A 14,870-nucleotide genomic window follows, 5' to 3' on the forward strand; every position below is an offset into this window, starting at 1 on the left:
TTCATTGGATGGATCCAACAATGGAAAGAAATATAATTTTTGTCAGTGGCATTGAGAAGTTATGCACTGACAAATACACTTTAATTTCCATTCCAAATTAATAATTGTGAGATGATAGCCTAAACAATTGCTGACAATGATACTGTTGTGTGCAGTAAAACTTTAAAAGTAGCAAAACCACTGAGAAATACTTGCAAGAATGCAAGCTGGTTCCACAGTCGATTTCTATAATTTGCTGCTACGTTACATATTTGTTTAAAATGGTGAGATAAAGTGCAACTGTGTTGTCGTTAAATTGTTCAGTAACATTCCAACTATGGCTTGTTTTATTAAGGCTGATTTATTTCCTTTCATTTACAGATGTGCTGTTAAATTAATTGCAGCTTCCCAATAAAAAAAAAGTGAATATTAATTGCTTCTCCCCCCCTAATATAGTGGACTGTCTGGCTAGGTGTTGCATTATTTTCAGTGTTTAAAAGATCAATCTGTTATTCAGTTTTAATTATAATTTATTCCTCTACATTACAGATCCATTTTGATATAACTTCCCAATGGCTTGTGCCAATGGTCAAGATGGTTCTGTTCAGTGCATTTTCTAAACTAGGATGCTTCTTCAAACTCGTCCTTGAGATACATGAGTAAGGGAAATCTTTGTGCTTCTTAGAAATGTATTCTCATTCTGTTCAGTGCCTTTGATAAACTAGGATGCTTTTTCCAACTCGTCCTTCAGGAACGTGACTGTGGAATATTTCTGTACTTCTCATAAATCTATTCTCCTCCAAGAATGCAGAGATCTCCTGAGGACAGAAAAAGCTAATAATAAAAGTGATTGTAACAGTGAAGGAGCCATTAGTCATTAGTCTTGAATTACAAAATGCAGAGTATCTAACCTTCTTCAGAACATCAAAGAACACCAGGTGGGTTGGCAGCATTGACGTATAAGGAAATGAGGTCAACCAATGATGAGGATCAGCGAAGAATCTCTCAGCTTCATCGACATAGCTCTTGTCTCCTGTGAGATCTGGTGGACATTCTAGGAAATACATCTTCATTGGACAGTGGATGTGACTACAAAAATGTATATTGAATATTTACTGCACTGCCTCGGTAGCTATAAGCATGTCACAGTTCTTACTCATGCAAAAGCCCCCAAAAATGGACTACCTGTAGAAAGGTGTAGAGTGACAGGGCATTAGAAAGAGGACTTCAGGCAGTGGCGGGGTTGAAGGATCGCTGTTGTCACACAGGGTCTGGAGGTGACCCATGACATCCAGTGTGCCTCGCTGGTGAAGCAGAACTGTGTACAGGGCTGGGACTAGGTTGGAGACCAATAAGGCACATGCGGTAGGCCGTCTCCAGGTTCTCAGATTCACCAAAGCTATACCTGCAATAAACGAGGACCCCATGTCGTGCATAGGGTATGACTGTATGTTGCTAGTTTGGTTACTTGCAGTCATTGGAATCTTTCAGGAAATTGTAGCACTCACCACAAAATACCATGCAGAAAGGCAAAACAGGGTAGATGAATCTGAACTCCTTGTGCGCAAGACAACTGCATTGAGAAGAAAAACGTGCAAATTCTGAAATTCCCTATGATATGAATTGTCTAATGTAAGGATGTTTTTGGCCCATACATTACAGTAAGTGCATTTTACACAACACAGAAAGACAAAAGACCATACCTGTAAACCATTACTGTCCAGACTATTGTTATTAACATGATTCTGTATCTTTTTGAAGCCAGTGTGCATCCATACAGGAAGAAAGGAAGATGAGGGCCAATGACGACCACAAAACCCTGAGTAAAGTACCAGTGCCATGGATGAGAGCCATAGAACTCAGCCACGTTGTGAAAAACATTAAACTTAAGGAAGTTGTACTGCACCAGGGTCCACTGCTAGAGAAAATGGTTTTAAGGCACTTGTGTTAATTAACACAAACATTACAGCTTGTGATTTATAATTACCTTTACTTTATTATTTTTTAAACAATGCTTTTCCTACCTTTCCATAGAACATGCAGTCAAAACCTCACTCTGCAGCTGAGGCACAATGGTCTTTCTCAAATCAAAGCACTCACCCAATGGGAAGGCAAAGGTGAGTTATGAGTTTCAGCTTCTTATCTTCCTGCCAGAAGTGGTACACCAACAGAGGCCACACAAGCAAGGCTGTCGGACGAACAATGACTGCCAAGGCAACCAGGATCAAATATTTTGTAGTGCGAAAGAAAACAAGCAAAATCTGTTTTAAACAGAATGTTATTAATGGAGCGTTATTAAAAGGTATAACTTTTGTAAAGGTATTTTGTAACTTTCCGTGTAATGGGAAATACTTAGATGCACAGTAAGTGAAATGGTTTTATGTTCGAGTTGTGTAGAGGTGTAGGTCCAACCTGTTGTGTGTTTTAAAGCCAGGCAGAGGATAGTAATAGAGAGCCAGAGTTGTGAGTGTGGTCTCCATGGTGTTGGTCACGGTCCGAGTGCAGCAGTGCCATGTGAACCAAGAACAGAGCTGGCAGAGGTACTAGTAACAAAAAAAGAGAAAGAGGCTTTGTCACATGGTTTCAGCCCATATTACCCAGAACTGGAATAAGTGAAAAGGTTATGAGAAACAAAGTAGTCCATGTTGTTTTTACTGTCCATTTGGCAACGTCAGAATGCTCCAGTGATTGGATAAGACAGTAGAGTTTAATATCAGCCAATGCAGAAAGCAGTGACTGCACAACTCGAGGTAGCCATACATGCAGAATCCACAATATACACTGTACAGATTTTGACAATGGGGTCACATGCAATGCATTTCGCATCAGCACTATAAGTTGCTGCAAAATATGAAGATGTACTCAATATGACTTACCAAGAGTTGAACTGCGTCATAGGTGAAGAAGTGCAATATCTTATATATAGCTGCAAAGAAGAGAGGGTAGGAGAACCCTCTTATATCTGCTGTCCACTCCCACGTCAAATAGCTATAGGTGAAGTTATTAAGGATTTAGCAGAATACACAGCCTATTGTCCACAAAAAGGTTATTAGAAGGGTACTGCTTAAACTCAAGAATATTGTTGCAAGAATATTCAAAAACCATAAGATGTGCGATTTCGAGGGACTGCCAGTACTCATCCGGGACAAAGCTGGTCTGGACCAGGAAGCAGTTGATGAGACGAAATGCCACAGTGAAGACAGTGACATGGACCCCCAATACACCTGAGGAGAAGAAGAATAAACAAAAACACGTCAGATTAGGCTGCTTGTGTTAGATGTGCATTGGTAATTACATCCATTATCAACTAGTCATTTGAAAGACTCAAGCATTCTGAAACTGCAAGTACAATTGCATGCTCCTGGATCACCTGTTGCGTACTTCAATTTAATTTGCATTTATTTATTTAACCTTTAATTAACTAGGCAAGTCAGTTAAGAACACATTCTTATTTATGTTGATGTAGCTAGCTAAACTTTATTTCCATTCTAACTTTTATCATCAACAGCAGTTTGACATTTGTTCAGTCTGCTAAAAATATGATAGCTGCTATAACAAAAAGGGAACATACAGTCGTGTCCAAAAGTTTTGAGAATGACACATATTAATTTCCACAAAGTCTGCTGCTTCAGTGTCTTTAGATATCTTTGTCAGATGTTACTATGGAATATTGAAGTATAATTACAAGCATTTTATAAGTGTCAAAGGCTTTTATTGACAATTACATGAAGTTGATGCAAAGAGTCAATATTTGCAGTGTTGACCCTTCTTTTTCAAGACCCCTGCAATCCGCCCTGGCATGCTGTCAATTAACTTCTGGGCCACATCCTGACTGATGGCAGCCCATTCTTGCATAATCAATGCTTGGAGTTTGTCAGAATTTGTGGGGTTTTGTTTGTCCACCCGCCTCTTGAGGATTGACCACAAGTTCTCAATGGGATTAAGGTCTGGGGAGTTTCCTGGCCATGGACCCAAAATATCGATGTTTTGTTCTCCGATCCACTTAGTTATCACTTTTGCCTTATGGCAAGGTGCTCCATCATGCTGGAAAAGGCATTGTTCGTCACCAAACTGTTCCTGGATGGTTGGGAGAAGTTGCACTCAGAGGATGTATTGCTACTATTCTTTATTCATGGCTGTGTTCTTAGGCAAAATTGTGAGTGAGCCCACTCCCTTGGCTGAGAAGCAACCCCCCACATGAATGGTCTCAGGATGCTTTACTGTTTGCATGACACAGGACTGATGGTAGCGCTCACCTTGTCTCCTACGGACAAGCTTTTTTCCAGATGCCCCAAACAATCGGAAAGGGTATTCATCAGAGAAAATGACTTTACCCCAGTCCTCAGCAGTCCAATCCCTGTACCTTTTGCAGAATATCAGTCTGTCCCTGATGTTTTTCCTGGAGAGAAGTGGCTTCTTTGCTGCCCTTCTTGACACCAGGCCATCCTCCAAAAGTCTTCACCTCACTGTGCGTGCATATGCACTCACACTTGCCTGCTGCCATTCCTGAGCAAGCTCTGTACTGGTGGTGCCGCGATCCCGCAGCTGAATCAACTTTAGGAGACGGTCCTGGCGCTTGCTGGACTTTCTTGGGTGCCCTGAAGTCTTCTTCACAACAATTGAACCGCTCTCCTTGAAGTTCTTGATGATCCGATAAATGCTTGATTTAGGTGCAATCTTACTGGCAGCAATATCCTTGCCTGTGAAGCCCTTTTTGTGCAAAGCAATGATGACGGCACGAGTTTCCTTGCAGGTAACCATGGTTGACAGAGGAAGAACAATGATTCCAAGCACCACCCTCCTTTTGAAGCTTCCAGTCTGTTATTCAAACTCAATCAGCATGACAGAGTGATCTCCAGCCTTGTCCTCGTCAACACTCAGACCTGTGTTAACGAGAGAATCACTGACATGATGTCAGCTGGTCCTTTTGTGGCAGGGCTGAAATGCAGTGGAATTTTGGGGAGGGGATTCAGTTCATTTGCATGGCAAAGAGGGACTTTGCAATTACTTGCAATTCATTAGATCACTCTTCATAACATTCTGGAGTATATGCAAATTGCCATCATACAAACTGAGGCAGCAGACCTTGTGAAAATTAATATTTGTGTCATTCTCAAAACTTTTGGCCACGACTGTACTGTACCATTATCAAGAGGACATGTTTCTTCTTCACTATATAGTTGGGATTTTCGTTTCCTCAGTTTAACAGGCTCTGCTTTGTTTCCAATATTTAAGCGTGCACGAATCTTTTCCATTACTTAAACTAAACTAAAACTAACTACATATAACGTAGCTAATTCGAGCAGCACCAAAATTCACATTAGTTCCGTGTTTGTGCTCTGAGGTAGATGACGTCAGACGATTCCTAGGTAGATGACGTCAGACGATTCCTAGGAAAGTAAATGCTATTGTCAAGATATCATTATTGTGTTACATATCGGTGATGTAAAATTATACAGCTTGCAATGTTATCTGTACCACGTATAGAACATACAATTGATTGAATAAATTATGATATGCATTTTATGGGGATGAATCATACAAGTCCCAAATCGCATTTTAAGTTTATTGTCCTTTATCTTGTCCCGTTTCATTCGCCGTAGATGTATGTTCGACCTTTGCACTCAAACTAAACGACGCTTTCTAGCCAGCGTTAGTTGTTTAATTGTTAGAATTGTAGACGGTTTGGTCTAAACACACTTCATAAAAGATCGGGGTGAGTTATGTTAAAGCAAGAAAAATTATGAAAACACAAGATTTGTGTGTCATTTGTCTCTCACTAGCTAGCTATGGCTAACAACCTACGGTTTTGTCTAGAGGGATACAGTTTTTGTGAAAGTTGACTTTTTGTAGCAGGTTAGAATTTATACAGCAGGTTAGGATAACCAATTAACATTCGTGTAAGTGTAGTAGCGCAGGATCTGGTTGAGTATGAGTGGAGAGTTTTGCAATGTCGCATGTTTACAAAGAATCTGACACCACAGGGACGTACAACAATTCATGTCATTATTATTCATATGCTGTATGTAGCTGAGGTTCGCGTTTACATCACTAATGCTGTATCATGCACACAATGTTTTATAAATGCTTACATTTCCTTCTCTGCATATGTAGCAGCTTGGTAATGTCACATCATCCACGTGATTTAAACTTTTGATAGGACATTCTACTGCACAATTGAGCCCCATGAAGAAAGCTTTGTGTGCTTCCTGCAAAAACGTAATGTACAACATCAGTGTGACAATACAAAGCAAAGCTTTTGGGTAACCTCTTCTATTCTTCCAGGATCATCGATGCAAGTGTAGGTGGGACTCCTGATCCAGAGAGAACATGTTTCGACGAAGGATACCCTTTGCACAGATAGCCTTTGCCACTGTGCTAGGAGTTGCTGGGGGAGTTTATATATATAGACCCATGTTTGAGCCCCAGCACAATAACTCTGTTCCAGAGACTTTGAGTCAAACTGAGGACAATTGGATGCCTGAAAGCCAAGGACAGTCTAGAGATAGCAACAATGTGCCCGAGGGGCCTGGACAGTATGAAATCAATAGAACTGTGTAGGAGAGTGTGGGACAGTCAGCGGCCTATGCAGAAGTGGCTGTCAAGGAATCATTTCAGTTAATTTGTGGTTTGGTGTATAAATTAGATGTGAATTTTAATGTTAAATAAAATCCCTTCTGCTACTGAAAGATCTCACAAATCCAGTAATGTGTCAGCAGGGTTGGGTATGTTACTTTATAATTGTAATCCGTTACAGTTACTAGTTACCTGTTCAAAATTGTAATCAAATTAAAATCAAATGTATTTAAATAGCCCTTCTTACATCAGCTGATATATCAAAGTGCTGTACAGAAACCCAGCCTAAAACCCCAAACAGCAAGCAATGCAGGTGTAGAAGCACAGTGGCTAGGAAAAACTCCATAGAAAGGCCGAAACCTAGGAAGAAACCTAGAGAGGAGCCAGGCTATGAGGGGTGGCCAGTCCTCTTCTGGCTGTGCCAGGTGGAGATTATAACAGAACATGGCCAAGATGTTCAAATGTTCATAAATGACCAGCATGGTCAAATAATAGTAATCACAGGAGGAGTCATCATGCCAGGTAGTCCTGAGGCATGGTCCTAGGGCTCAGGTCCTCCGAAAGAGAGAATTAGAGAGAGCATACTTAAATTCACACAGGACACCGGATAAGACAGGAGAAATACTCCAGATATAACAGACTGACCCTAGCCCCCCAACACAAACTACTGCAGCATAAATACTGGAGGCTGAGACAGGAGAGGTCAGGAGACACTGTGGCACCATCCGATGATACCCCCGGACAGGGCCAAACAGGCAGGATATAACCCCACCCACTTTGCCAAAGCACAGCCCCCACACCACTAGAGGGTTATCTTCAACCACCAACTTACCATCCTGAGACAAGGCCGAGTATAGCCCACAAAGATCTCCGCCACGGCACAACCCAAGGGGGGCGCCAACCCAGACAGGAAGACCACGTCAGTGACTCAACCCACTCAAGTGACGCACCCCTCCTAGGGACGGCATGGAAGAGTACCAGTAAGCCAGTGACTCAGCCCCTGTAATAGGGTTAGAGGCAGAGAATCCCAGTGGAGAGAGGGGAACCGGCCAGGCAGAGACAGCAAGGGCGGTTCGTTGCTCCAGTAACTTTCCGTTCACCTTCACACTCCTGGGCCAGACTACACTCAATCATAGGACCTACTGAAGAGATGAGTCTTCAATAAAGACTTAAAGTTTGAGACCGAGTCTGCGTCTCTCACATGGGTAGGCAGGCAGACCATTCCATAAAAATTGAGCTCTTTAGGAGAAAGCCCTGCTTCCAGCTGTTTGCTTAGAAATTCTAGGGACAATTAAGAGGCCTGCGTCCTGTGACCATAGCGTATGTGTAGGTATGTACGGCAGGACCAAATCGGAAAGATAGGTAGAAGCAAGCCCATGTAATGCTTTGTAGGTTAGCAGTAAAACCTTGACATCAGCCCTTGCCTTAACAGGAAGCCAGTATAGGGAGGCTAGCACTGGAGTAATATGATCAAATGTTTTGGTTCTAGTCAGGATTCTAGCAGCCGTATTTAGCACTAACTGAAGTTTATTTAGTGCTTTATCCGGGTAGCCGGAAAGTAGAGCATTGCAGTAGTCTAACCTAGAAGTAACAAAAGCATGGATACATTTTTCTGCCTCATTTTTGGACATAAAATTTCAGATTTTTGCAATGTTACGTAAATGGAAAAAAGCTGTCCTTGAAACCATCTTGATATGTTCGTCAAAAGAGAGATCAGGGTCCAGAGTAACGCCGAGGTCCTTCACAGTTTTATTTGAGACGACTGTACAACCATCAAGATTAATTGTCAGATTCAACAGAAGATCTCTTTGTTTCTTGGGACCTAGAACAAGCATCTCTGTTTTGTCCGAGTTTAAAAGTAGAACGTTTGCAGCCATCCACTTCCTTATGTCTGAAACACAGGCTTCCAGCGAGGGCAATTTTGGGGCTTCACCATGTTTCATTGAAATGTACAGCTGTGTCATCCGCAAAGCAGTGAAAGTTAACATTATGTTTTCAAATGACATCCCCAAGAGGTAAAATATATAGTGAAAACAATAGTGGTCCTAAAACGGAACCTTGAGGAACAGCGACATTTACAGTTGATTTGTCGGAGGACAAACCATTCACAAAGACAAACTGATATCTTTCCGACAGATAAGATCTAAACCAGGCCAGAACTTGTCCGTGTAGACCAATTTGGGTTTCCAATCTCTCCAAAAGAATGTGGTGATCGATGGTATCAAAAGCATCACAAAGGTCTAGGAGCACAGGGACAGATGCAGAGCCTCGGTCTGACGCCATTAAAAGGTAATTTACCACCTTCACAAGTGCAGTCTCAGTGCTATGATGGGGTCTAAAACCAGACTGAAGCATTTCGTATAAATAGTTTGTCTTCAGGAAGACAGTGAGTTGCTGCGCAACAGCTTTTTCTAAAATTTTTGAGAGGAATGGGACATTCAATATAGGCCGATAGTTTTTTATATTTTCTGGGTCAAGGTTTGGCTTTTTCAAGAGAGGCTTTATTACTGCCACTTTTAGTGAGTTTGTTACACATCCGGTGGATAGAGAGCCGTTTATTATGTTCAACATAGGAGGGCCAAGCACAGTAAGCAGCTCTTTCAGTAGTTTAGTTGGAATAGGGTCCAGTATGCAGCTTGAAGGTTTAGAGGCCATGATTATTTTCCTCATTGTGTCAAGAGATATAGTACCAAAACACTTGAGTGTCTCCCTTGATCCTAGGTCCTGGCAGAGTTGTGCAGACTCAGGACAACTGAGCTTTGGAGGAATACGCAGATTTAAAGAGGAGTCCGTAATTTGCTTTCTAATGATCATGATCTTTTCCTCAAAGAAGTTCATGAATTTATTTCTGCTGAAGTGAAAGCCTTGGGGAATGCTGCTTTTTAGTTAGCTTTGCGACAATATCAAAAAGACATTTCGAGTTCTTATTTTCCTCAATTAAGTTGGAAAAATAGGATGATCGAGCAGCAGTGAGGGCTCTTCGATACTGCACGGTACTGTCTTTCCAGAAACATAACTTTTGGATTACCCAAACTAAATAACGTAATATGATTCCATTCTTTTACTTTAACATTACTTTCCCCTTAAGAGGCATTAGAAGAAGACGAACATGTATGTTACCAATTGAACGACATCTATTGCAGGATAAATCAATCTTAAAGTTTACATAGGTGGCCATATATGGATGTTCAATTTTACTTTATGGGTTGGTTATGTAGGCTTCTTCTAACCCATCGCTTTCTACTACATATAATAATACGATTAAATTATATCTTTACAATAAAAACCAGTCTATCAGAATTCCAGTCATTCCAATAAATGTTATACCCCTTGATCTTGAAGAATAGGACTTGGAAGTATAGATTAGCCAAATTGTTTTACCTGAGCATGACCCCAAAACTAAGGACTTATTAGCCAGCCCTACTCTGTTTCTGATTTTGTCATGGAGGACTGATTGGGCTCACTGCGCTCATGGAATGTCATGCTTTGAGCACTACTGAAAGGTGCTATTTACATGTGACAAATGAATGCCATATGCTGCATTTGCTATAGGCCTATTGTTTACCTTTTTTTTGTGACACTTGATATCTTGATGATATGCAGCTGTTTTAAAGGGCAAATCCACAGATGAAACAATAACAAAACGGTTGCCCCGCCTCTTTTGGTTTTAACCATGTTATGAGGCTATACAGTGTTTGTTTACATTTACAATGTTTACAAACATTGGAGTAAAACAAGCTTATATTTTGGGTTTTCATTGAGTGTGACAGTTAAACTAAGCTCAGGAGTCATTTATAAATGATATTCTTCAAGAATCAATGATATACAAAAATGGATGTAGCAACTATAGTACAGATTGCCCTTTTAAGTCTATCAAAAGTGTGCAAGTTTGAGCATGTGTCCATTAGGCCTATGATATTTTATTTTTTATCAGCATGAATTAGATTGAGCAATAAAAAAACACTTTTATTCCATAGGCTTGGATCCGCACTATGCAGCTGTTGCAAGAGTGCGTTTTTTACTGGCTGTCCACTGGTTTCAAAAACAATGATTGATAGGCAGCTTAAAGTAATTGAATTCAACCATTATTGGGTTCAAATACAAATTTAGATTTGTTAACAACTATCCACAGCAACCACAATATGTAAGGCGCAAATAGCTACATCATAGAGCAGCAGTGTGATTCACATCAATGTGCTATGTAGACATCAATAATAAGTGATATCCATATCGCTGTAGACTACACCATTGCTGTCAACTTTACATTCAAATGTTTATTGAAGTTGGATAATCTTTGGATGCCGACAGCAGTCGCACCATCGGAAGACAGTTTGGACTGTAGCCAACAAAAGCCTATTCCTGCTTTTTTCCCGCGATCCATCAAACACATTTGGTGTGTCATTGATATCATAACCGCACTTGATAAAAGACAGTACTGTGCAGCCGTCTTCATCGACCTGGCCAAGTCTTTCGTCTCTGTCAATCACCGCATTCTTATCTGCAGACTCAACAGCCTTGATTTCTCAAATGACTGCCTCGCCTGGTTCACCAACTACTTCTCAGACAGAGTTCAGTGTGTCAAATCGGGGGGCCTGTTGTCCGAACCTCTGGCAGTCTCTATGTGGGTGCCGCAGGGTTCAAATCTCAGGCCGACACTTTTCTCTGTGTGTATATCAATGATGTCGCTCTTGCTGCTGGTGATTCTCTGATCTACCTCTACACAGACGACACCATTCTATATACCTTTGGACACGGTTAACAAACCTCCAGACGAGCTTCAATGCCATACAACACTTCTTCCGTGGCCTCCAACTGCTCTTAAATGCTAGTAAAACTAAATGCGTGCTTTTCAACCGATAGCTGCCCACACCCGCCTTCCCGACTAGCATCCCTACTCTGGACAGTTCCGACTTAGAATATGTGGACAACTACAAATACCTAGGCGTCTACAAATACCTAGACTGTAAACTCTCCTTCCAGACTCACATTAAGCATCTCCAATCCAAAATTAATTTAGAATCGGCTTCCTATTTTGCAACAAAGCCTGTTTCACTCATGTTGCTAAACATACCCTCATAAAACTGACTATCCCTCCGATTCTTGACTTCGGCGATGTCATTTACAAAATAGCCTCCAGCACTACTCAGACTACATCTAATTTGCTATCACAGTGCCATCCGTTGTCACCAAAGCTCCATATACAGTTGAAGTCGGAAGTTTACATACACTTATTTTGGAGTCATTAAAACTTGTTTTTCAACCACTCCACAAATTTCTTGTTAACAAACTATAGTTTTGGCAAGTCGGTTAGGACTTCTACTTTGTGCATGACACACGTAATTTTTCCAACAATTGTTTACAGACAGATTATTTCACTTATAATTCACTGTATCACAATTCCAGTGGGTCAGAAGTTTACATACACTAAGTTGACTGTGCCTTTAAACAGCTTGGAAAATTCCAGAAAATTAAGCTTCTGATAGGCTAATTGACATCATTTGAGTCAATTGGAGGCGTACCTGTGGATGTATTTCAAGGTCTACCTTCAAACTCAGTGCCTCTTTGCTTGACATCATGGGAAAATCCTTGGGAGCAATTTTCAAACGCTTGAAGGTACAATGTTCATCTGTACAAACAATAATATGCAAGTATAAACACCATGGGACGCCGTCATACCGCTCAGGAAGGAGACACGTTCTGTCTCCTAGAGATGAACGTACTTTGGTGCAAAAAGTGCAAATCAATCCCAGAACAACAGCAAAGGACCTTGTGAAGATGCTGGAGGAAACAGGTACAAAAGAATCTATATCCACAGTAAAACGAGTCCTATATCGACATAACCTGAAAGGCCGCTCAGCAAGGAAGAAGCCACTGCTCCAAAACTGCCATAAAAAAAGCCAGACTACGGTTTGCAACTGCACATGGGGACAAAGATTGTACTTTTTGGAGAAATGTCCTCTGGTCTGATGAAACAACAATAGAACTGTTTGGCCATAATGACCATCGTTATGTTTGGAGGAAAAAGGAGGAGGGTTGCAAGCCGAAGAACACCATCCCAACCGTGAAGCAAGGCGGTGGCAGCATCACGTTGTGGGAGTGCTTTGCTGCAGGAGGGACTGGTGCACTTTACAAAATAGATGGCATCATGAGGAAGGAACATTATGTGGATATTTTGAAGCAACATCTCAAGACATCAGTCAGGATGTTAAAGCTTGGTCGCAAATGGGTCTTCCAAATGGACAATGACCCCAAGCATACTTCCGAAGTTGTGGCAAAATGGCTTAAGGACAACAAAGTCAAGGTATTGGAGTGGCCATCACAAAGCACTGACCTCAATCCTACGGAAAATTTGTGGGCAGAACTGAAAAAGCGTGTGCGAGCAAGGAGGCCTACAAACCTGACTCAGTTACACCAGCTCTGTCAGGAGGAATGGGCCAAAATTCACCCAACTTTTTGTGGGAGGCTTGGGTCAAACGTTTCAGGTAGCCTTCCATAAATTAAACAATTTACAGGCAATGCTACCAAATACTAATTGAGTGTATGTAAACTTCTGACCCACTGGGAATGTGATGAAAGAAATAAAAGCTGAAATAAATTATTATTCTCTACCATTATTCTGACATTTCACATTCTTAAAGTAAAGTGGTGATCCTAACTGACCTAAGACAGGGCATTTTTACTAGGATTAAATGTCAGGAATTGTGAAAAACTGAGTTTAAATGTATTTGGCTAAGGTGTATGTAAATTTCCGACTTCAACTGTATTACCCACCACTGCGACCTGTATGCTCTCGTTGGCTGGCCCTCGCTTCATATTCGTCACCAAACCCACTGGTACCAGGTCATCTGTAAGTCTTTGCTAGGTAGAGCCCCGCCTTATCTCAGCTCACTGGTCACCATAGCAACACCCACGGCTCCAGCAGGTTTATTTCACTGGTCATCCCCAAAGCCAACTCCTCCTTTGGCTGCCTTTCTTTCCAGTTCTAATGCTGCCAATGACTGGAACGAATTGCAAAAATCACTGAAGCTTATATCTCCCTCACTAACTTTCAGCATCAACTGTCAGAGCAGCTTACTGATCACTGCACCTGTACACAGCCTATCTGTAAATAGCCCACCCAACTACCTCACCCCCATGTTATTTATTTTTGCTCTTTGCACCCCAGTATCTCTACTTGCACATCATCATCTGCACATCTATCACTCCAGTGTTAATGCTAAATTGTAATTATTTTGCCACTATGGCCTATTTATTTGCCTTACCTCCCTAATCATACTACATTTGCACACACTGTATATAGATTATTCTCTTGTGTTATTGACTGTACGTTTTTTTTCTTCCCATGTGTAACTCTGTTGTTTTTGTCGCACTGCTTTGCTTTATCTTGGCCAGATCGCAGTTGTAAATGAGAACTTGTTCTCAACTGGCCTACCTGGTTAAATACAGGTGAAATAAAAAAAAAATCATAGTGATCTCTGACTTGTGGTCAGACTCGCTCAGGTGGAACAAACTTAAACGTGCTCCTTTTTTTCAATGCTGATTTGAATATCATTGAGAGAACAGGTGTCAAGTTTTTTTCCACAAACGTTCTTTCTGAATTTAAAAGTAATCCTCGAAGTAATCATCTAGTTTTTCAAAATTATTTATAATCTGATGACCATATTTTTGCTGGTAACAGATTACAGTTGGCGGTTTTTGTAATCCCTTACTTCGATCCCTTACAGTTATTGCATTTTGGTACACCAGAATTACATTATTTTCCAATGAAACGCTGCGTTTGCCCTGCAGAATTGCATACATTGGATTTATCGAACGTATGCGTCAAACTGTATGCGTAAACGGCTTGACAGAAATGGTAGCAGAAGGTGAATGTTGAACTTTTGTTTCATACATATCCAGATGATGCTGCGTACAATTTTATGCAATGACACTGTCGGTGTGTTAGAAGCATTACTCCCCAACCCTGTGTGTCACTTCGAACACACCGACAGTGTCATGGCGCAAAATAGTATGCAGCATCATCTGGATATGTATGCAGCAAAAGTAGCCTTTTACGCATACAGTTTGACGCATACGTTCGATAACTCCAACGTATGCACTGCAACTGCCTCTGCAACGCAATGTTGCAAGGCAAACGCAGCGTTTCATTGGAAATGAATGTAATTCTGGTGTACCAAAATGCAATGAAGCTGTGGGTGTGATCAAAGTGTAGTTCCAAAAGAATACTCCTGAGCGGGTAGGGTCGTTTTCCGTTCCGAGCGAGGTCTTTTATGGGTTGGCGAGAGAGGGAGGGGCTGGCTCACTTCAACTGAACG

General features: G+C 41.2%; 2 protein-coding genes and 1 long non-coding RNA gene across 3 annotated transcripts; 1 reads left to right on the forward strand and 2 right to left on the reverse strand.

The window, feature by feature from the left end:
• Positions 1-401: 401 nt before the first annotated feature.
• On the reverse strand, positions 402-2,018 carry LOC120024816 (GPI mannosyltransferase 3-like). Its single transcript, XM_038969142.1, has 6 exons — positions 2,004-2,018; positions 1,683-1,894; positions 1,488-1,552; positions 1,165-1,384; positions 891-1,033; positions 402-797 (listed from the first exon to the last, which is right to left on the reverse strand). The coding sequence occupies exons 1-5, from the start codon at positions 2,016-2,018 to the stop codon at positions 991-993; spliced, it is 555 nt and encodes a 184-aa protein (XP_038825070.1). The 3' UTR covers positions 402-797; positions 891-990.
• Positions 2,019-2,275: 257 nt separating this feature from the next.
• LOC120025391 lies at positions 2,276-5,306 on the reverse strand. Its single transcript, XR_005472996.1, has 3 exons — positions 5,123-5,306; positions 2,856-3,203; positions 2,276-2,522 (listed from the first exon to the last, which is right to left on the reverse strand). It is a non-coding gene; the product is annotated as an uncharacterized LOC120025391 (long non-coding RNA).
• Positions 5,307-5,584: 278 nt separating this feature from the next.
• Positions 5,585-6,669, forward strand: LOC120025202 (protein PIGBOS1). Its single transcript, XM_038969666.1, has 2 exons — positions 5,585-5,695; positions 6,265-6,669. The coding sequence occupies exon 2, from the start codon at positions 6,310-6,312 to the stop codon at positions 6,538-6,540; it is 231 nt and encodes a 76-aa protein (XP_038825594.1). The 5' UTR covers positions 5,585-5,695; positions 6,265-6,309; the 3' UTR covers positions 6,541-6,669.
• The last annotated feature ends 8,201 nt before the right edge of the window (positions 6,670-14,870 follow it).

The sequence above is a fragment of the Salvelinus namaycush genome, chromosome 30 (assembly GCF_016432855.1).
Source record: "Salvelinus namaycush isolate Seneca chromosome 30, SaNama_1.0, whole genome shotgun sequence".
Taxonomy (NCBI): Eukaryota; Metazoa; Chordata; class Actinopteri; order Salmoniformes; family Salmonidae; genus Salvelinus; species Salvelinus namaycush.